Source organism: Protopterus annectens, chromosome 4.part0, assembly GCF_019279795.1.
Source record: "Protopterus annectens isolate FY-2018-M chromosome 4.part0, PAN1.0, whole genome shotgun sequence".
Taxonomy (NCBI): Eukaryota; Metazoa; Chordata; order Ceratodontiformes; family Protopteridae; genus Protopterus; species Protopterus annectens.
Genome location: NC_056733.1, coordinates 118,310,998 through 118,334,403, shown reverse-complemented (window position 1 = coordinate 118,334,403; position 23,406 = coordinate 118,310,998). Strand labels below are relative to the sequence as shown.

At 39.8% G+C, this 23,406-nt stretch overlaps 1 protein-coding gene across 1 annotated transcript in view; it reads left to right on the top strand.

The window, feature by feature from the left end:
- LOC122799219 (sulfotransferase 2B1-like) overlaps positions 1-23,406 on the top strand; it is an 811,361-nt gene that overhangs the window by 693,277 nt on the left and 94,678 nt on the right. The window contains exon 4 of the mRNA XM_044068138.1: positions 15,002-15,096. Within this exon, the coding sequence (XP_043924073.1) occupies positions 15,002-15,096 (95 nt within the window). The remainder of the gene's footprint in view (positions 1-15,001; positions 15,097-23,406) is intronic.

The following is a 23,406-nucleotide window of genomic DNA, read 5'->3' as shown; positions in this document are numbered from 1 at the left end:
ACTCCTCAGTATAGAGAAAATTGATATATGTGCAGTAACAGAAACCTGGTTTAAGGCTCCAGAGAGTACCCCAGCACGACCAGGCTACAACTCATACCATACATTTCGGCTACAAAACCCAGACCGAAATACAAAAGGTGGGGGAATATCCATATTCATCAAGGATACCCACACATCCAGGTTAATGGCACAGCACGATGCTTCAGATATCATCCACGTGCAACTAACAACGGGCAAAACTGCTATTCAAATTATAGCTTGCTACAGATTACCCACCATGTCCCAGGACCCCCACTCCGCATTCCTGGAAACACTGGGAAACATAAAGGTCCTACCAACCACCCTAATATTGGGTGATTTCAATTACCCAAACATTAACTGGGAGAGCTACTCAAGTACAAACTCCCTTGCCCAACATTTCCAAGAATTTATAAACTCAAATGCCCTGGATCAAATGGTCAACACCCCCACCAGTGGTGACAACATATTGCACCTGGTCATCACCAACATGGACGACTGGTGTTCCACACTGGAGGTCAACCCCTAGCTGGTTAGATCTGACCATAAACTAATCACTCTGGATATCCACATTCCGCTACCAACCCTGGTCAAAGAAACCACCATGAAAAACTTTTCAAAAGCAAACTTGACGTTACTTAAGACCGAGGTGGGAAGTTTCAAAGTCCCCATGCTAAAGGATAACGCTGTCCAAGCTGCAAAATCCTTTACTAATGCACTCTATGGGCACCTACATAAAAGCATGGATTGTGCTAGCCCAAACAAAACCAAGACTTACTCCTCCAAGAAAAAGAAACCAGTCTGGTGGACCCCTGCCATAAACAAGCTATACAATAGAAGGAGGAAACTAGTACAGAAAAAGAGTAAAATCCCAAGAAGGGAAGACATCTCTGATCAGTATCAGCAAGAAACTATGTTCCCTCATAAAATCAGCAAGGCTAGCTTCGAAAGAAAAATTGCCATGGACTCCAAAGATAACCAAAAGGCATTCTTTAGCTATGTCAAGAATCTAAGTGGCAATTCTCAGATCTGCTCGAAGTAAGTGCAGAATGGCACAAAATACACTGAACCGACTGATATAGCCAACAATCCTGGCAGACAGGTTCAGTGCAAACATCGCCCCCCTCTCACCCCCAAAGGGCCTATAACTATACCAGAAGAGTGTAGTGCCCCTGAAGTCACAGACACTCAGGTTAAAACAGCCCTCTCCAAAGCCAAAAACACAGCACCAATGGGACCAGACGGTGTCCCAGGCTGTGTCCTACATGAGCTCAAAGATGAATTAACCTCTCACCTAAACACACTGTTTAAACTCAGCCTCTCCACAGGCTACATGCCCGCAGAGTGGTGCACAGCAATGGTTATTCCGCTCCACAAAGGTGGAGCCGCAACGGACCCCAGGAATTATCCACTTTAAGCCTGACTAGCTTGGTCTGCAAAGCTATGGAGCGCATCATCATGGATCTCATTAACAGAGACATTGGGAACCTCCAAACACTGGACCCTACCCAGTTCTGCTTTGTTAAGGGCAGATCATGCCTCCTAAACCTGGTGGACTTTTTGAGATGGTTACCAAGGCTATAGATGAAGGAAAGGTGGTCCACACAGCCTACCTAGACCTCACAAAGACCTTCAACACCATTCCCCACTCAAGTATTATAGACAAGCTCACCAGCCTGAACATAAACCCCTGTGTCACGAGATGGGTTGCCAACTGGCTCAGGGACAGAATCCACATGGTAAGAGTTGCTGAAGCTAGGTCTGTCTCTAAACCGGTTACAAGTGGCGTTCCCCAGGGCTCAGTCCTAGGACCCCTCCTGTTCTGCATATACTTCTCAGAGGTACGGGCAAGCACAGGAGGACTATGGCTGACCAAGTTTGCAGACGACTGCAAACTAGGGGCTATAACTGACTCTCCAGCTGACACAGACATCCTCCAAAAAGGTCTCACTGAGACAGATACCTGGTGTCAAAACCATGGCCTAAAGCTAAATACCAAAAAGTGCATAGTCATCCCCTTTGGAAAAAACAAAGTACCCACAAACTACCACATAGGTGGTAGCCCTCTAAATACAGAAGACGTAATAAGGGATCCGGGGACCCAAGTCGATAGTAACCTCTCCTTTGATAATCACATTGCCAAAGTGCTTAGAAAATCCTTCTATGTGGCCCACCTAATCACAAAAGGGTTTGCATCCAGATTGAAAGAGGTCATTGGGCCCCTCTACACATCACTCATCATACCCATCATAGAGTACAATGCCCCATTTGGGATGTACCTTGCAAGACACCTGCAACAACTGGAAAGACCACAGACGTACCTCACCAAGAGGATCACTGGCCTCAAGCAGATACCCTATGCAACTCGACTGAAGAAACTCCAGCTGTACTCTGTTGCATACCGCCTACTCAGAGGTGATCTCTACCTGACATACAAGGCCATGTACAACCGAGAATTGATGGACATGCTCCACCTAAAGAAAACCATATCCCCTTGAGCCACACGCTCCAGGGATCTAAACCTCACTACAACAATAAATAGGATGTGCTGGAAGGATAGATTCCTGTCCCAGAGACTTCCCATGCTCTGGAACAAGATTCCAATCTACATTAGGCAGAGCTCCTTGCTAACCCTCTTCAAGAGAAACCTTGACGAGTGGATGGGAAACAGAAAGTTTACCCCAGGGATCATTTCAGTGGCTCTGCTGGACAGAGGCACAGGGAACTAATCTAAGGGGGCAGTGAAAGCCAACACATTCTGGCTAGGCTTATAAATGCCTTTGGGCAGATAGGCTAGTACCTACCTATGAACCTATAAACCTATGCAAAATCTGAAGGTAATGCTACTCAATGCTAGAAGTCTAAACCTCAAAATCCACTCTCTCGAGGCACTCCTAAAAATGGATAACATCAATATCTGTGCAGTAACTGAGACCTGGTTCAAGACTCCAGAGAGCAGCCCTGCGATACCAGGCTACAACTCTTACCACACTTTTCGGCCACCAAACTAAGACCGAAACACTAAAGGTGGAAGAGTGTCCATATTCACCAAGGATAGTCACACCTCCAGGCTAATTGCCCAACACAATGCATCTGAAATTCTCCAGGTGCAACTAACACTAGGTAAGACTGTAATCCAAATTGTAGCTTGCTACAGATTCCCCACCATGCCCCAAGATTCTCACTACACCTTTCTAAACATACTGGAAAATATTAAGATACAACTAAACACCCTAATACTGGGTGATTTCAACTACCCTGCCATTAACTGGGAAAACTACTTGGGTACCAACACCTTTTCCCAACAGTTCTTAGAATTCATAAATTCTAACGCCCTGGATCAACTAATCCATTGTCCCACCACGGGCTCCAATATCCTAGACCTGGTCATTACCAACATGGGAGATAGATGCTCCACACCAGTGGTCAACCCCTCATTGGTCAGGTCTGACCATAAATTACCCTTGACATCCACATCCCACCCCCCAGTAAGGAAATCTCTGTAAAAAACTTCTCCAAAGCCAGCTTCATGCTTCTTAAGTCAGAAGTGACAAACTTCATGGCATCTATGCAGATGGGAGCTGAAAGTTCAACTGCTGAATCCTACACTAAGGTACTGTACGAGCACATCCACTTGTGTATGAATCGTTCCATACCAAGATGCTTTCCTCCAAAAAAAGGAAGCCAATCTGGTGGTCCCCTGCCATAAACAAACTATACAACAGAAGGAAAAAACTGTTGCAGAAAAGAGGAAAATCCCAGGATGCAAAAAACACCCTTATCAGCCTCAGTAAGAAGCTGATATCCTTCGTAAAATCCTCCAAAGCTAGTTATGAAAATAAAATTGCCAAAGATTCCAAAGACAACCACAAGGCATTCTATAGTTATGTCAAGAATCTAAATGGCAATGCTCAGATCTGCTTTGAGCTACAACAGAATGGCATTAAAGATACTGATCCCAAGGATACTGCCAATATCCTGGCAGATTGATTTAGTGTCAGCTTCACCCCCTTCTCACCCCCTAAAGGCCCATCTCAGTACCAAAGGATTGCCAAATTCCGGTAATCATGGCCACACAGGTAGAAACCGCACTCCCCAAAGCTAAGAATACAGCATCCATGGGACCAGATGACATCCCAGGCTGTGTACTACATGAACTACAAAATGAACTGGCACCTCACCTAAGTGCCATGTTTAATCATAGCCTCACCTCAGGCTTCGTGCCCACTGAGTGGTGCACAGCTACAGTTATCCCACTCCACAAGGGGGGGATCCACCATGGATCCCGGGAACTATCATCCCATCAGTCTGATGAGCCTGATCTGCAAGGGCATGGAATGCATTATCATGGAACTTATAAACAAAGACATTGGCAACCTTCAAACACTGGACCTCACATAGTTTGGGTTCGTGAAGGGCCGATTTTGTCTCTTGAGCCTGATTGATTTCTTCGAATCAGTCTCCAGAGCTGTGGACGAGGGTAAGGCAGTCCACACAGCCTGTCTGGACCTCGCTAAGGCCTTCAACACCATCCCCCACTCTGGAATCATAGATAAACTTACTAAGCTGGGTATAAATCCCTGCGTCACTTGATGGGTTGCCAATTGGCTTATTGACAGAACCCAGACTGTAAAAGTAGCCGACTCCAAATCCAGCTCCATACAAGTGACAAGTGGAATACCTCAGGGTTCAGTCCTGGGACCGCTCTTGTTTGGCATCTACTTCTCTGACGTACTGGCCAACACTAAGGGACTTTGGCTAACAAAGTTCGCAGATGACTGCAAACTGGGAGCCATTATTGAATCCCCAAATGATGTGGATATTCTACAAAAGGGTCTTACAGAAACAGATGCTTGGTGCCAGAGCCATGGGCTCAAACTTAATGCCAATAAATGTAGTTATCCCCTTTGGGAAAAACCATGTACCCATGAATTACCACATAGGTGGCAGTACACTAAACACCGAAAGTGTGATGAGAGACTTACAGACACAGGTGGACAGTGGTCTCACCTTTGATAACCACATTGCCACAACAGTCAGGAAATCCTTCTATGTGGCACACCTCATCACTAAAAAAAAGGAGGTCATTGTCCCACTGTACTCATCCCTCATTAGATCCATTATAGAGTACAATGCCCTGTTTGGTATGTACCACACAAGACATCTGCAACAGCTGGAAAGGCCGCAGTAATACCTCACTAAAAGAATCACAGGCCTAAAGCAGATGCCCTATGCTGACCATCTAAAAAACTCCAGCTATACTCTGTGACATATCATCTACTCAGAGATGATCTCTGCTTAACATACAAAGCCATGTCAAACTGTAAGCTGTTGGACATGTTCCACTTAAAGAAATCCCAATCCCTCAGAGCCACATGCTCCAGGGATCTAAACCTTGTCACCACAATGAACAAAACATGCTGGAGGGATAGGTTCCTGACCCAGAGACTCCCCATACTCTGGAATAGACTGTCCATACATGTCAAGCAGAGCGCCTCCTTGGCCCTCTTCAAAAGGAACCTTGACAATTGGATGGGAGCTAGGAAATTCACCCAGGGGATCACGTCAGTCGCCCTGCTAGACAGGGGTCCAGGGAAGTAAATATTGTGGGAAGAAATATCCGGGGAATTGTTTGGCTAGGCTTGTATAGGCCCTAGGGGCAATAGCCTAGTACCAACCTATGAACCTAAGACACAACCCATATAGCTAAAAGGCTACTGCAGCAGTGAGCAATTCAAACATCTACAGTTATAGGTTAGTGCAATTTAGAAAATTGTACTTTATCTTTGATACTTTCTGTTTGGCATCCAGCAAAGAAAGTGCTACTATACAAACTAGTTTTGAAACAAGCAAGACTTTTGAAAAATCCATTTTGCAAAAGTAGTTCTAAAATTTCAGCCTCTTGGGAGTTATAAATCTCTGAATCTAGCTATCTTCATTGATGCTTCACTTGGAAACTTTCCTGATCGCACTCAGGAAGACTAGAATTTTTTGATGAGAACAAGGACAATTCTCTTGCCTTTAGTGACACTGAAAAGGAAATGGAGGAATGGTACACAGTACCCTAACATAAGAAGCTCATGGCACATCAGATGGCATCAACAACACATACAAACTAAATTCTGAACTCACAGTGGTACACAGTACCCTTACAGGAGAAACTCATGCTACGTCAGATGGCACTAACAACACTTGCAAAACTATATTCTGAACTCACAGTGGTACACAGTACCCTAACAAGAGAAAATCGTGCTAAGTCAGATAGCACCAACACATGCAAACTATATTCTGAACTCAAAACTTCAGATAATGTGTTTTTACAGATAACTATCCTTTGGTGGAGGCATTTACCTCAGAAACCCTGTCACAGAAAAAGGTTTTGCTTTGCAGTCCGTAGAAAAAAAAAATAAACTATTCAAACCCAGAGAATTCAGATTACCCTTTAGTCAGCTACAGAAATCACTTTGCAGACTGCTTTACTAAAGAGGAGGTGTCCACCTATAGGCACTTTAAACAGGACAGTGGCATATTGACTTAGTTTCTGTGCAAAATGTTAACCTATGTATTTTTTTTTTTTTTTTTTTAGAGAGAGAGAAAGAGAGGGAGATTGACCACAGTTGCTTCCTTGGTTTGAAACTTTTGCAATAGTACTTGTCTGTGGGAGACTATTATTTCAACATCAACTTCAATCCAGTTTTTTTTTCCAGCCGTGTTTGCCTTTATAACAGTGACTGGATGTATTTCTGCAGCAGGTTAGACTGGACTGCATATGTGTATCTCTGTGGATTTAAGTGTGTAGCCTGGATGTTCAAATTTATAAATTCCATGCTCTGAAAACTCATTTTGTTTGTTCAACCATTTCACTTTCCCATCCTTAAATATAGACTTTGAACTGTTGTACACCAGTTTTTGGCTGATATTGTATTTGTTCTGCCAACATTGTACTTTATGTATATGTGTGCAATAATTATTTGTGTAATACCTGTGTTATGGCAGACAAAGGTCATCTGTGACAGATTAATCCATTCAGTTCCGTAACCAAATAAACAGTAAGTAAAATGCGTTTAAATTGAAGTAGTCCATAGCATTGATGCATTTGTTGTTTAGAAAAGTCATGTAAGTGAAAATTCCACAGAAAATGCAGCGTGTGGTGGGAACTATGAGCTTTCTGGGTCATGCAGTCTACACAAGAGTACTTAGAAAGATTTTGTTAGTAAGATAGAAATCAGTTCTGAACTGAGTGATTCAAGTTTTCTTACAGTGCAGCATTGTCCTTTCTTGGTAATAAAGTACAGGGAATATTTTTGGTTTAGAACAAGAATCCAGATTATTCTGAGGTTGCATATGATTATAGGTTCATAGGTTCATAGGTTCATACTAGGCTATCTGCCCGAGGGCATTTACAAGCCTAGCCCATCGTTTTGTGGCTTACGCCACCCCTTTAGTATGGGGAACTATACCCATTATTTTGCTGTGCCTCTGTCGAGCAGTGACACTGAGGTAATCCCTGGGGTATATCTGCGATCTCCCATCCATTGGTCAAGATTTCTCTTGAACAAGGCCAGCGAGGTGCTCTGCCTCACATGTACTGGGATTTTGTTCCACAGCATAGGAGTCTTTGGGTGATGAATCTATCCCTCCAGCACGCCCTATTAATAGCCGTGTCGAGGTTTAAGTCTCCCGCCTTGTGGCTCTGATGGATCTAGATTTTTGAGGTGAAGCATATTCATCAAATCTGGGTTTGACATGGCCTTGTATGTTAGGCAAAGGTCACCTCTGAGCAAGTGTTTACAGAATAGAGCTGGAGTTCTTTCAGTCGGGCAGCATAGGACAGATTTTTGAGACCCTTTATCCTTTTGGTGAGGAACTTTGTGGCCTCTCCAGCTGCTGCAAGTGTCGGGTCAGATACATTCGAATGGGGCATTGTACTCAATCATTGGTCTGATGAGTCATGAGTAAAGGGAGACTATGACCTCCCTTGATCTAGATGAGAATCCCTTCATGATAAGGTGGGCAATGTAGAAGGTCTTCCTAACTACTTTAGCTACATGGGTGTCGAATGACAGACTACTATCAACCTGGGTCCCCAGGTCCCTGATAACTTCTTCTGTGCTCAGTGGATTGCCACCTATTTGGTAGCTAGGGGTAACCTTGTTTTTCCCGAAGGGTATGACTATGCATTTTTTGGCATTTAACTTTAGGCGTGGCTCTGGCACCAGTTATCCGCTTCTGTGAGACCCTTCTGAAGGATATCTGTGTCAGATGTGTTTTCTACTATGGAGTTTGCACTCATCTGCAAACTTTGTCAGCCATAACCCTCCTGTGTTTGCTTGTACTTCAGAGAAGTAGATGCCAAACAAGAGTGGGCCCAGGACTGAGCCCTGTGGGACACCACTTGTGACAGGCTTTGAGTCTGACATGGCGCCAGCAACTCTGACCCTGTGGGTTCTGTCACTCAGCCAGTTTGCAACCCATCTTGTGATGTATGGGTTAACATTTAAGCTGATGAGTTTTTCAATGATACCCGAGTGGGGTATTGTATCAAGGCCTTAGCCAGATCGAGGTAGGCTGTATGGACTGCCTTTCCCTCATCAATGGCTTTGGTGACTGTTTCAAAAAGTCAACCAAGTTTAAAAGGCATGATCTGCCTTTGACAAAGCCAAACTGGGTTGGATCCAAAGTCTGCAAATTCCTATGTCTTTATTTATGAGGTCCATTATGATCCTCTCCATGGCTTTGCAGATAAGGCTTGTCAAGCTAATGGGCCGGTAATTTCCAGGGTCGGTGGAGGCACCGCCTTTGTGAAGTGGGACCACAGTTGCAGTGCGCCACTCCTGGGTGCATCCAGAGGTAAGACTTTGATTAAACAGCTGTCCTAGCTGTGGGTTTAATTCCTCATTGAGTTCGTGGAGCACACAGCCGGGGACACCATCAGGTCCCATGGATGCTGTGTTTTTGCTTTGGAGAGAGCAGTTCTCACTTGGGCTGGAGATGTTTGGGTGGCTGCAATTGTTTGGTATAGATATCTCTCCTTTGGGGGGGGGGGAAGTTTGCACTGAACCTGTCAGCCAGTATGTTGGCAATGTCTGTAGGATCAGTAATCTTCACATCATTTTGAACTAGTTCTGTGCATATCTGGGAGTTTCCTCCTAGGTTTCTAACATAGCTAAAGAAGGCCTTATGATTGTCTTTTGAGTCTTTAGCTATTTTTCTCTCGAAATTTGCTTTGGATGATTTTATGAGAGCTCTTAGTTTTTACTTATAGTGATCAAGGGTGTCTTACCTTTTAAGGATTTTGCTCTATCTTGTAGTAGCTTCCTCCTTTTGTTGTAGAGTTTGTTTATGGCTGGGGTCCACCAGACTGGACGCTTGCCTTTGGTACAAAGAGTCTTTGTTTTGCTTGGGATTGCCTTATCCATGCAGTCCTGCAGGTGCTGGTAGAAGGCATTTGTAAGTGATTCAGCGGCTTGAGTACTGTTTTCCGCCGCTCGGGGCCTTAAAGGAGACCACACTAGTCTTTAGCAGTGTGAAGTCGGCTTTGAGAAGTTCTTTACTGTGGTCTTTTTATTTCAGGTGGGGTGGGATGAGGACCTCCAGCGAGATTAGTTTGTGATCTGATCTCACCAGTGAGGGGTATACTTCCGTGTTGAACATTGTGCTCCCATGTTCGTGATGATGAGATCAAGTATGTTATCTCCTCTTGTGGGGATGGTGACTAGTTGTTCCATGGCATTTGAGTTTATGAATTCCAGGAACTTTTGGGCTAGGGTGTTTGGGCTTGAGTAGTGTTCCCAGTCTATATTAGGGTAATTGAAGTCACCTAGTATGATGGTGTTTGGTGATACATTTATCCTCTAGTGTTTTCAGGAAGGCCATGTGAGGTTCCTGAGTTTGTGAGGGTGGCCTGTAACATGCTACAATTTGCAGAGCAGTCTTGCCTACGGTTAATTGCACCTGGATGGTCTCTGATGCATCATGCGTTGCCACCAGTCTTGAGGTGTGGGTGTCCTTGATGAATATGGATACCCCCCCCCCTTTCTTGGTATTGTCCGGATTTTGGGGCCGGAACGCATGATATGAGGTAAAACCTGATAGCGCTGGGGTGCTCTCAGGAGCCTTGAACCAGGTTTCTGTCACAGCACAGACATCGATGTTCTCCATACTGAGAAGGGCCCTAAAAGTGAAAGGCATTTTGAGATTTAGACTTCTGGCATTGAGCAGCATTACCCTTAGTTTTTTTCCTTTTTGTGTTCTAGGGTGGTAGGTTTAGAATTTGAGCCTTGCCTAAAAAAGGCACTATGGGGTGGCAAGAGCCTTTGCCAATATCCGAATCCCAGGGTGACAGGTGCAAGCCGCCCCATGGCAGCGTGGCTTGTCCAGCATGTCATCCCAGGCAGACAGATACTGGATCCCCTTTGAATGACACCAGTGTTTAAGCCAATTGTTAAAGCTGATCATCTTATCTCTGTATTGTGGCATCATTCTTGGTGAAGGTAGGATACTGCTCAAGGTCAGGGTCATACCTGCCTGGGCTACATAATCAGAGAGCTCCTCAATGTCTCTTTTCATGTAGTCCAAGGAGTCGCCTCAGGTCGCTTACACCAGCGTGGACAATGACTGAGTCATATTTGTACCTGCTGTTGAGAGACCTGAGTGCTTGCGTTATGTGGCGGATTCTAGCCCGACAGACAGCTTACTGTGACCTTCTCCTTACTCAGTCTGGTGAGCGGACGCCAGTGTGTCTGACTATGGAGTCACCAATGACTAGTGTGTCTGGCATTGTGTTTGGCCTTAAGGGCTGTGACTGTTTGACACTCTGACTGTGAGGTCTATGTGTTGCAGGTGTTGTGTTCTGAGGTGGTGGTTGTTTGGGTGTCTGCTTTGGTGGCCTCTGCTGTTTTGGTAGATTTTTGATCAGAGCCTCGAGTATGTCTTTGTGTGTTTATGTGTATGATTTGAGGTTGTAATGGTACTATGTGAGACTGGGTCTATAGTGTGTGTGGTAACCTTCTCCTCCTGACTGGTCTTGCCAGTCCTATGTTGAGAGAGCTCAGCCTCCAGTTTGGCCGTATAGTTGCATCTCTCGCATGTATTTGTGTTTTGTGGGAGGAGGAGAGGGTTGTTCAGGTACATGAGGCAATTGTAACATTGCCTCAATATTCCCAGGTTCACCAGCTGAGCAGGAGAGGACACTAGCAACTGATCCCTCGACATGCTAGAAGGATAGACAAAAACTTTAAAAAAGATTCCGGGGATGTGGGTGACCGAGAATTGGGGGTTGCCTTTTGGGGTACTATCTATGACAAGAGTGCCGTATCAAGGTAATAAGTACTGTAGGAGCAAGTGCTAGGTTTAACAGATAGAGAATAGTCTACTTGGAGTCAAGTAGAGATGATCTTTTAGTTAAAGGATGCTGATTTGATCAGTAGTATAGTTCGAGGAAGGTAGTTTTAAGGGAAAATTTGAAGAGTGGACTTTAGGTAGCCCGAATAGTTTAAACCTGCTTAACCGGCGCTGCCCTAGTGTGCAATGGTAGCAACTCAAGGCTAATGCGCTAAAGCGTGCTTTATAGCAGGGTGCTGGAAAAGACAGGAAATGACCCAAAATGGCCAATAAACTACAAGTTACTGCTTTAAACCACTCCTCTGAGGACAAACAGGCAGCTCAGTACTCCCTACTCCCACTAGTGAGTAAAGAAACTACCCTTTGACCAAACAAGGAAAATGGAGAAAACAGGAACCAAGACAAAGCCCAGGGATCAGCAAAATCTGATCACTGGAACAAACTATTAGCAAAGTATGGAAGACAAGAGTCTTCTTTTTGTTTTGTGCAAGTTTCTTTTCAGATAGGCACAAAATGCAATAAACGCTGTGTTTTGCGACCAAATGCTATCAAAGCTAGTACACTTGAGTGTATTAGCCTGTTGTTTAACTTTTAAGCAAAACTTAAACAAGCAAGTGCAATAAACAATTCAAGCTATAAAAAACAGTAAAAATAGGTAATAGCAGAATAAAATAGGTAGAAATAGCAATCGAAAGGCTTAAAAGTCGAAAATGCAGAAAAAATACTTAAAATCTGGAAAGTTTGTCTTTCTGGTCTATGCTGCTCTAGGTACTATGCTGGACACCTCGAGGAGCTGTGCTGACTTCTCTATAGGCTGAAAAGCCAAAGCGTGCTTTATAGCAGGTGGCTGGAAAAGACAGGAAATGACCCAAAATGGCCAATAAACTACAAGTTACTGCTTTAAACCACTCCTCTGAGGACAAACAGGCAGCTCAGTACTCCCTACTCCCACTAGTGAGTAAAGAAACTACCCTTTGACCAAACAAGGAAAATGGAGAAAACAGGAACCAAGACAAAGCCCAGGGATCAGCAAAATCTGATCACTGGAAAAAATATATTTATGTGATGAAGAAACAGAATCACTACCACTTCTATCACAACTCTACCTTTTAGGTTCTTAGGTTCATAGATTAGTACTAGGCTAACTGCCGCCATTTTAAGCCTAGCCAATTATCTCTTGTGAGACTCAAACCTTGCACCTTGTGTTTGTAAGGCAAACACTTTAACCATTAGGCCACCCCTATGTTCTTCATTTCTATTTATTTATTAATTTATTTATTTATTTATTTATTTTTAACTGAACGGTTTCTTAACAAAATGTATTGCTAATAGTTCAGCTGTAACCTACTTTGTTTTAAAATTCCTGGCACCTTTATTAAATTATCACTTAAGACATAGGATCACATACATTAACAGAAAACAATGTTAACATTTTTTCAGTTGGATACATTATACATTACATATTATGTTTCTTTTCTTTATAAATCTCATTTAATCCAGCATTACCTAAATTAGTCATTCCCTGCCTTCACTTAAATCTCAGTCCTCCTCCTGAATGTTATTATGCATGTATTGTTCCCACAATTTCCATTTATTATTATATAAATTGCTCCTTCCCTTTTGTAAAGATTCCATTTCCAGGTCTGTTGTATTTTTTACAATATTCAATACTTCAAATACAGTTTGTTTAGATTCTGATTTTCATTTTTTTAGTAATTGCTTTTCTTGGCAGCCAATAGAATTAAAGTTAATAAGGCCTTATTATGCCTAGGCAATTCAGATCCTGTATCCTAGCTCAAAAACATAATTTCCTTAGTTACAGCCATTTGGACCCCCGATATTTCTGACAGATTATACTGTAGGGAGTTTTTAAAATCTGCCAGCTCATTTATATTTCCTGAAAACATGTTCCCAGTTGGCTGTTTCTTTCCCATCACACCTCCAACATTTGCTAACTACCTAAGGAAAATTCTTTGATGTCTGTTTGAGGTATAAAAATGCCTGTGCAAACAATTCCAAACAAAAAATCCCAAATCTTCTGGACTTTGTTGCATACTTGGGAGCCATGCATATGTCCTTTCCCTTGTAAATTGCTTTTCCAGTCTCTCTTTCCAATATTTTTGAACCTCCTCTGATGGATTCTTATAGTTATACAGTATGTTGGGTCTACCTGATAAGACCGACAATGAGATCACCAACACCGGAAGACCGACAACGTAAATAATAGACAGTTTGGAATCCCGACGCTGAAAACACCGACATGCAAAATGAGCGCGACTGTGTAAGTATGCGATAGTGACGGACTTTAGGGTTAGGATGCGGGTAAGGTAAGTGTGCGATAGTGACGGACTTTAGGGTTAGGGTGCGGGTAAGGTAAGTGTGCGATAGTGATGGACTTTAGGGTTAGGGTGCGGGTAAGTTAAGTGTGCGATAGTGATGAGCTTTAGGGTTAGGGTGCGGGTAAGGTAAGTTTGCGATAGTGACGGACTTTAGAGTTAAGGTGTGGGTAAGGTAAGTGTGCGATAGTGACAGACTTTAGGGTTAGGGTGCAGGTATGGTAAGTGTGCAGTAGTGACCGACTTTAGGGTTAGAGTGCGGGTAAGATAAATGTGCGATAGTGACGGGACCTTAGGGTTAGGGTTTAGGTTAAGGTTAGTGCATAGATAGTTGTGTATGTAAGGTTTAGTGTAGATTTGTAAGGTTTTTGGTGTGCTTGTGTTGTGTGTGTATTTTTTGGAACAGCAAATTTGTTTTGTTGACTGTCGAGATTGTGCTTTGTCGGGCATGTGAACTTTCGTGTTTTTGAACTTTCGGTTTTGTGGTGTCGGTGATCTCGTTGTTGGTGTTATCAGGTATATCCAGTATTTTATATGCTCAACTAATTATCCCCTTTTTCTCAGCAGCAGCCACTTCTGTTCTAGATTTAACTAAAAACTCTACCAGAGCAGGCCTTCCACTTAGGACTTGTATCCCTTTCTCTTTGCATATAGTCTAACCAGTCTGTAACCTGCAGGCCAAATTTCTTCTTGGCCTCATTCCACCCTATTACCTTTCTCTCTGTGGTTATTTGCTCCAAACACTTTGGTTTCTTTGCCAATTTTCTCCATGAAATTCCAGCCTCCTCTTACCTATTTTCTGTGCCTCTACTTGCAGTCATCTCTATTGGCAAAGTTTATCTTCTCCATTCCCATTTTGGCTTAGTTCTTAGAATATTTTCTGTAACTTTATGAATATAATATCCTGTATGGCAGTGGTAGTTCTCCTCAAAGATGTGCAAACAAAATCTCATCCTGATGTGCACTATTTGTCTAGTTGCAGAGCATTGCTGCGGACTAAAAATAATATGTCTTACCTGTATGCATTAGTCATCTGTTTTCTGATTATGAGAGTTGTGGCTCCAGAAAAGCTGTACTGAGAGATAGTCATTCCTTGATATTGCACTGTGATGACAATATAGTTGCTTCAAAATATAGAAATGTATATACTTTTATATGGCCTGACTACACATATGAACTTCAGGAAATCCTGAATAAAGATTGAATTATTTTCCTATAAAAGGAATAGTTGATTAGTTTAAAATAATCTTTAGCTGGTATGAAAAACTATTAACGCACTCTTGCTACTACATTTTGTTTTGCAGTGTTCTTTGGCTCTTGGTTTGAGCATGTGAAAGGTTGGTTGAATGCGAAAGAAAAGGATCGAATTATATACATTACCTATGAGGAGATGCTGATGGTAAGGGATAGTATTTTTCTGTGTACAACATTAATCAAGGCACCAGGGTAAGCAAGCATATTCCTAGGCTACAAATTCCAAGGAATAGTTTCCACCAGTCTGCAGCAAAAATGCTGCTTCTCATGGGGGATCTATTTCTTTATGTAATATGTTTTTTCTCTCTAACTCATGCCAGCTAATCATTCAGTGATCTTCCCCACCTATAGTCTTTCTTTATGACTCATCCGTTCCCCGTACATGAGAAGTCCAGGGTAGCTCTCGTTTGGTAGGGGAGACTGGGGGCAATTCTTTAAACGTATCCTCTTTGTACCCTGTTGTATTCTGAGGAGCACTGTCATGGGTCTCATAGCTGACAGCTCTACATTTTAACCTCTGAATCTGGCCCCAGAATTGCTATAACTAAGCTGGGGCACAAGTGCATTAACACTTCCCAAGAAATGTCAGGTGGTCATAGAACCCCAAACTTTCTTGATCCTCTGGCACCTAAGCTGCTACTTGAATCCCAGTTGGCAGTAAGGTAGATGCTTTTCCTCCACACTGTTGTACTCTCTTTTTATCCAGACAGAGATGTGGTAAAATACCCAGCATTCATGGTGGTTGGCAAGCATCAACAGTAGTAGTTACATGCTGCTTATTTCTTGTAACTTGTTGACCTGGGATAGCTTGACACATGAAGATTTGGATTCTTAAATTTAAAGTCGGTCAAACTAGGCTACGTAGAAGTTAAAAGAAAGTGACAGGTAGCAATCAGCAGACTTTTCACAGAACAAAAATTACCCTACTGCATTCAACTTTGAGTTTTCCAAGTTTTTGCTGACAAAGATATTGTTTTTCATTAAAGCATTTTCCTTTTGGTCATTTTCCTGAGCTTTTAACTAAAACATGCCAGCAACAATTCCTTTAACTTTCAGCTTCCTGCATGACATCCAGGTCTCATTTCTCGATTATAATTATTCAAGCTGTTCAAGTTAACAAAATGTATCTGTTGCTGCTTTATTTTCTTTGCAGCCCTTTATATTCTTCATCCAGGTTTCACCTTTGTCATGTATCTCATGCTGTAACAACTGTCCAAAGATGTCCCTTGTGGTCAGGTTTGCTAAACATCCCTATTTGATGGGGACTGTCCCAGGATCAGCAGCCCAATACCGAGTCCCGTACAGCCAGTTAAAATCCTGGCAAAACAGCCTCTGCTTTGTGATTGGCTCATATACCAGCATACAGGCCAATCATAAATCTCAATGCAGAGCCATTTCTGTTCAATGTGAAACAGCAGGCTGTTCCTCATTGAACAGAAGAGGGTCTGCTGTACGATTTTTTTGATTGGCTCATATATCAGCATACGGGCCAATCATAAATCTCAAAGTAAAGCCACTTCTGTTCAGTGTGATATAGTGGGCTGTTCTGCATTGAACAGAAGAGGTTCTGTGATTTTTTGATTGGCTCGTGTACTGGCATACGAGCCAATCAAAAATCGCAAAGCGGAGATGCTTCTGTTTATCGTGAAGGTCCTTTTTTTTTTTGTCCCTACCTGTCCCTTTACAAATCTAACAACCCTGTTTGTGGTTAGCCATGTTAGCATCTGAACAGTACCGCCATGGCATTGGTTTACTACATTCATTTACCTGTTCTGAGTTTTCTTCAGTGTTGTGGGTTTGCTCCTTACTTATTATTTTCATGTACCATTTTCCATATTCGTTGCTGCAAGACAGCATGACAGGAGTCACTCAGCCTTACCTCACTTTGCTGTAGAAAGAATCACTTTCCAATTAATACATCTTTATGTAGAAAGCAATTCCTTTTTAGATTCTAGAGATAATCAAGTGTTTTCAGAAAAATATTATCTTTACCTGCTTTGAGGATATTGTATAGAAACATACAGTTCTACAGATTTATTTTTACATGAGGTTTGTTTGGTGCCTTTGTGTCTGCTGTTATGCAGAGTGGCTAGAGTGCTCATTTTGTGATTGATTGATTAATTGCCTGTTACACACCATCTACAAGAGGATGCAGGAAGTACTGTTGTACTTCAAGAATGAAGCATGTGGTCTACAAGAATGATTGAATATGAAGTAGCTATGTCTGACACACAAAAAGTAGCTATCTTTTAGTAGCCATGTTTGTTTAAAACACCTATTCCTGTGTTTTATCAGTCAGTCTTTAACCATTTCCTCTTTAATTGTACAGGATTTAAAACTGTAAATTGCAGTCTGTCAACATTTTGTGATAGTTAATAGTATGAATGCAGGTGCTTGACACTGGAGTCTGAAGTCCCCTAATTGGTTGCAGGTGAGGGTTCTCTTGCCATGAGCTGCAATGTTTTTGTATTATGTAGGAATTTGGCTTCATTCAGGTAGTTACTTTTGTAACCCATTGTTTAGGACATGAATTGAACTTTACATTCCAGCTAGGTGCAGTGACCACTTAATTCATTCTGTTCGGCTGAAATTCCCATAAAAAGATAGCAGTCCTGTTTAGGGATATTTGTTGTGCAAGTCCTGTTTAGGGATATTTGTTGTGCAATCACTTGACCAACTATATGCTTTTAGGTGGCTGATACGTTGAGCAATATGGCATGCATGACCACTTGTGGAGTATTTTTATCAGCTGAATGGGAATTTTTTTATTTTTGTGAATCTGGGCTACATCTTTCGTCAGTTTCTCAGGCCCCATTAAGCTCATGGGATGCTTATAGTACTTGTTGAGAGCCTGTTTCATGGTACTATGTTGAGCTCAGGTTTCCTGATTATCATAAACTCATGACCTTAATTACAAGGCTGTATCTTATCACTTGAAAACTCATCTAGTAACTCCCTGTCTTAATGCTTTATATCCAGTCATCCTTCATATCACCTCTTCTTTGAGTCACCAGGTCCTCCCATCTTCTTTACAAAAGACCTTAGCTACCCAATCTAGATGCTGTTGATCTAGACAACTTTGAAAGTTACTGCCCTTTTCTAGCCTACTGCAAATTGGTGAGGTTACTGAGATCGTGAACGTACAGCTCAATTTCAGTCTAAAGGAACACTGCTTTGTTTTTGTACTTGACATACCACTGAGACTGCAATTAATGTGGTAATGAATTGTGACAACTGGCATCTTACTCCAAGTAATAAAGAAATGAACATGGAGTGATAATGTGGTTGCTTCTAGACTTTACTACTGCAATGCAGTACTAGAAAGCACACCATATAACCATCTTACATCCTGGTATCTGTGTACATAAAAGATACTAACAATTTAAGGGAACATCATCATATGTTACATCCCCATTATTACAGGAGTTATTTCATGTTTACCCTCAGGTAACTGCTTTAGACATTGTAGCATAACACTTAACATTTTATCAGACTGAATTCTTCTAATAAAATTTAGTCTCTGTACTTCATGTTGCATAAAGTGTAAAACCTTTCAATCCATATTCAAAATAATAGTTTATTGAATTCATGAATTGTCACTGTAGTGAACTGGCATTTTGCAGGTCTTCTTTATCTGATACAGTTAATATAATGGACAACAGTAATAGTTCCAGCTGAACTGGATCTGGAACTTCATAATCAGGTAGCAGCAGTTCCTCAACAGTCTTACTTGACCTACATCAGACTGTCTGTAAAAGGAAGTACCTTGGACAACTCTGCCTTCTTCAACATTTTCTCAACAATACTTCTTGTGCTTTTAAGCTGTTGTTTTCTATACCTTCCAACCACAAATTATTTTGGCTGCTCATACTTCAAAACAGCAGCTGCTAATTGCCAAGATGAAGCCTGATAAATTCTGCCATTCTGTTCTTCCTTCAGCTGAATAAGAGTTTTGCCTTGACTGATTCTACTTTTTGTCTTGTACCTGAGCTTTAGTAGATTTCAGACTGTGACTCATGTAGCTGTGCCAGTGGTTATAAATCTTAATGAAGTGTTTCTGTACTCCAGTAAAACTATATGGCAGCCACTGTTACTGCTTTATGTTTTTATTTCATTGTATACTTCAGTGTTTGGACAGTCTTTTCAGATTAGCCATTAGACTGTACAAAACGTCTCTGAAAGTGCTCACATTTTGCACTTGCATATTGAATACTGACAGGCATCAGGAATGATATGCTGGGGGGGAGCGTGGAAAAGTTGGTGAGCAGTTAACAGCACTGTTTTTTAGCTCTGCTTAATTTTAACATCTCTGATGGGATTTTTACTAAAAACACAAATAGAACATTTCAAACTTGATTTATAGTTGAACATCTGCTGAAAGACTTACTACAAAAAGTAACAAGTTTGAAACTCTTTAAATTGCTTTTTCCTCTCAAGAAAACTAGAAAGAACTAATTGTCTCAGAATGAGCCACTCTAAGCCCAGTGTACAGGACAGTACTATGAAAAAAGACATACAGGTATAATAAATAACATCAGTGAGCTATCTGCAAAATATAGATAAATTATTAAGCAAAACAGTCTATTTTAAACTGGAAAGAATAAAACAAGTTGATGTGATGAGTGAATATCTTAAACAACAGTCATCACAAATCTTGAGTATAGCACAGGCAATGTCTGATTTTAATGGAAGACTACTTGAAAATGAGAATAATTAATTAATTTATTAATTTATTAATATTTATTAATATTTATTAGCATTTATTAATATTTATTAATATAAATTATTTATTCTATTTAAGTATTAGACTTAGTTTAGACATGTTATAAATTACTTGAATATGAATATTAACATTGCATTCAAAGTAATAATCACATAATTAAAGTACTGTTAATTTATTAGCTGTTGGATTGATGACTAGTTTGCACATGTTCTCCCTTATTTTTATATATTTTTTATATATTTTTTATATATTTTTTTATATATTTTTATATATTTTTATATATTTTTATATATTTTTTATATATTTTGTATATATATTAGTATTATTATTTTTACTTATAATACTATGAGTGTTAATATTATAATTAGTTTTAATATTATAATTGTTGCAATATCTAGTTTTCAAAACATTGTTAGCAATAACTCTATTCAATACATACTACACATTCAAAATATTAAACATACAATTTATCCAGAAGGTTAGTATTAAGTCTATAAGGAAGGATGCAATATAAGGAAAATAACATTTTTAAGAAATATGAGTTTCTAGAAGTATGTATGGTACTAATAGAGCATCAAATTGTACTATATGAACTCATTTGGATATTTAATGTATATAAAATGTATTCAGCGTGTATTAGGATGAGTTTTAGCTGGTTTGTTTGATAAGTGTATGTTTGTTTGTTATTAACATTATTTATTTACACTATGGCACTTTAAATGCAAAAGTCCCTTCAGATTAAATTCGCGCCAAAAAGCTTATTTAAAACGGCGCATTGATTGTTTGTATGAGTTCTGAAGAAGCCTAAGTATTGTAGGTGAAAGCGCTTAACTCACACGGCTTATTTGTATTAAGTATATTCATTTTATTTTGCTTCAATAAACGTTCCAGTGGTCGAATAATACTGTGTTTCCTCAGTTGTTTAGAGAGAAGATAGCACAGTATTTTTATAATTCAAGCAGTTTTTTCCTCACAACATTTTTGGTTCTGAAAATGAGAATAACACTGAATTTCTATTGAAACAAAACAACTTTTTCCAGGATAAAATAGAAGACTTAGAGAACAGACCTAGAAAGAATAACATCAGGATTTATGGGATTCATAAAGAGAAGAGGGAGACCGAATGATAAAATTCTTTAATATCTGGCCGCCTAAAACTGTGAACCTGCCTGAAGCTTTTTCCTTTGGCATCGAAAAAGCACATGGATCACTTTCTAACTCATCTTTAAAAAAAAACACCTTCACCGATGTTGGTGATCTTATGATTTTTCTCAAGTCACAGTAAGGATTTAGTCTTAAAAGCTGCATAGAGTAATTATCCATTTAAAATGAAAGGAAATACTTTAAGATTTGACAGTGACTATTGTACATTAGTGATGTCCAGGAGAAAAGCATGTGTGTCACTTGTTAGTTTAAGGAAAAACAATATTAAAGCACAAGTCTTGTTTCCAGCAAAAATAAGGATTTACCTTCCAAAAGGAAAGAAGATTTTTAACACCTTGGAAGATCCAATGGACTTTATACAGAAAAATAAAACCCTAGAAAAACAGAAGAAATAGACTGGAATCTGTCAGCTTCTTTGAAGAGAAGTGCAACAGGAGATGGCTCGTTAATAAAAGATAAAAACAGTGAAAATTGAAGGACAAATGAAAAATCAATGTATTTCATGGTTATGAATTCTTATTAATTTAAATAGGTGCTTGAATATTTCTGAACAGGTGCTACATATTACTTTTTACAAGGTAAATCATATGTATTTATTTTCCTACCTCAAATGGTTATTAGTTCCCTTTTTTAAAATGTTGGAGTTTGATTCTTTTAGCTATATATGAAATTAAAGCCATTTATTTTAACTTAGAGTTAGAGGTTAAAATATGCATCTTAATAAAAGTTAATGACTATTATGATGAAAATTATTTTTAGGTGACACTTTCTGATATCGTGGCATAGCTGAGTAATGTACTATTAAATATAATACAAGATGCAACAAATGACACTAAAGAGGCATTTTAAGTTACATTCTCAGTTCTTAAAGTGGCCCAGTAGTGTGCCGCTGATAACTTGACATGCAACAGCACCCAGGATAGGCATGCTATGTTATAAACAAAGTATAAAAATATAGATTTTTACATATATAAAAGTTACTGTTGAATGATATCAAATAATTAGAGTAACACTCACACTTTTACAAGTTAAACCTGGATCACACATAACTGTCATTCTTTTAATGCAAGTTTATATGTTATGCCTCCTTTAAAAAATGGCAGTCTTTATATTAAACATCTCATACAAACAGTGCTTGCTGAATCATTAAATGTTATTTCTTTAAGTGCAGAGGCTTTTTAGTGGTTGGCATATTTTGAGATGGGTTTTTTGGTAGTTTGGAGGGGTTTGAGGGATTGATGTGTGATGTGAAGGTGGTTTGGATTAATTTGTGAGCATTTTTGTGTGAGTTGCAACGGATGGATTGTTCATTTCCAAGCCCTTATCATGAAAACCAGCTTGAAACAACGCAAAGTTATGAGCACTTTTGTGATGCTGCAGGAATTCTAAAAATTCTAAGAACTATCCAGGTTACTTCTTCCTGTCTAAAAGTAAATAATCATAATAGTTTGAATCATATGCTAAGATGTGAAAGAATACAAGTTAGATAATAAGTAAAAGACAGTGAATTACATCCTAAGCCACTCTCGGTTATTACATCGTTCTGAATGCTTGCTACTGATAGTATACTTGATATGCAATACCACCCAGGAAGTTATACTATGCTATAAACAAAGGATAAAAAATATAGTTTCTTACATATATAAAAGTTGTTATTGGAATGTTATGGAGTAACATTCACACTTGAACAAGTTAAACCTGGACCACATATAACTGTCATTCTTTTAATGCAAGTTTATATGTTATGTCTCCTTTAAAAAATGATACTCTGCCTTATATTAAACATTTCACACAAACAGTGCTTACTGAGTCATTAAATGTTATTTATTTAAATACAATAGCTTTTTAGCGGTTAACATACTTTGAAATGTTTTTGTTTCTTTTTAATGGCTTGGAAGGGTTTGAGGGATTGATGGATAAAGTAGAGGTGGCTTGGATTCACGTGTGAATGTTTTTGTGTGAATTGTAGCTGATAAACTGTTCGTTTGCATAGCTTTGTCATGTGGACTAGCTTGAAGCAGCTTAATTAGAATCATGAGTACTTTTGTGATGCTGCGGGAGTTCTGAAATTCTAAAAATTGTCCAGATTACTTCTTCCTGTCTCAAAGTAAATAATCATAATATTTTGAATCAAATGCTAAGATGTCAATGAATACAAGTTAGATAATAAGTAAAAGACGGTGAATTGCATTCTAAACAACTGCCAGTTATTAAATAGTTCTGAATGCTTGCCGTATACCAAAAAGATAGTTTATATATTAGCCTATAGAATGACACTTATGATAAAAAATGAGGATTGTGTTTCACTGCTGTTTTCTCTTTTTAATGATAACAAAATATCTCAGAACAATTTATTATGGAAAGTTTGAATCTTAACAGGGAAGATTTTTCAGATGTTTGTTCAGGTACTATTAGACATAAAATTTAAGGAAAAAATAGGACTGATTCTAACAGTAGTACTAAATTAAAGAGTATAAAATATATAAGGGTAAATATAAATGTTCTGTTATATGATACTGTACACTAGGATTATAGCTAAAATATAAAACATGGGAATATAGTAATTGT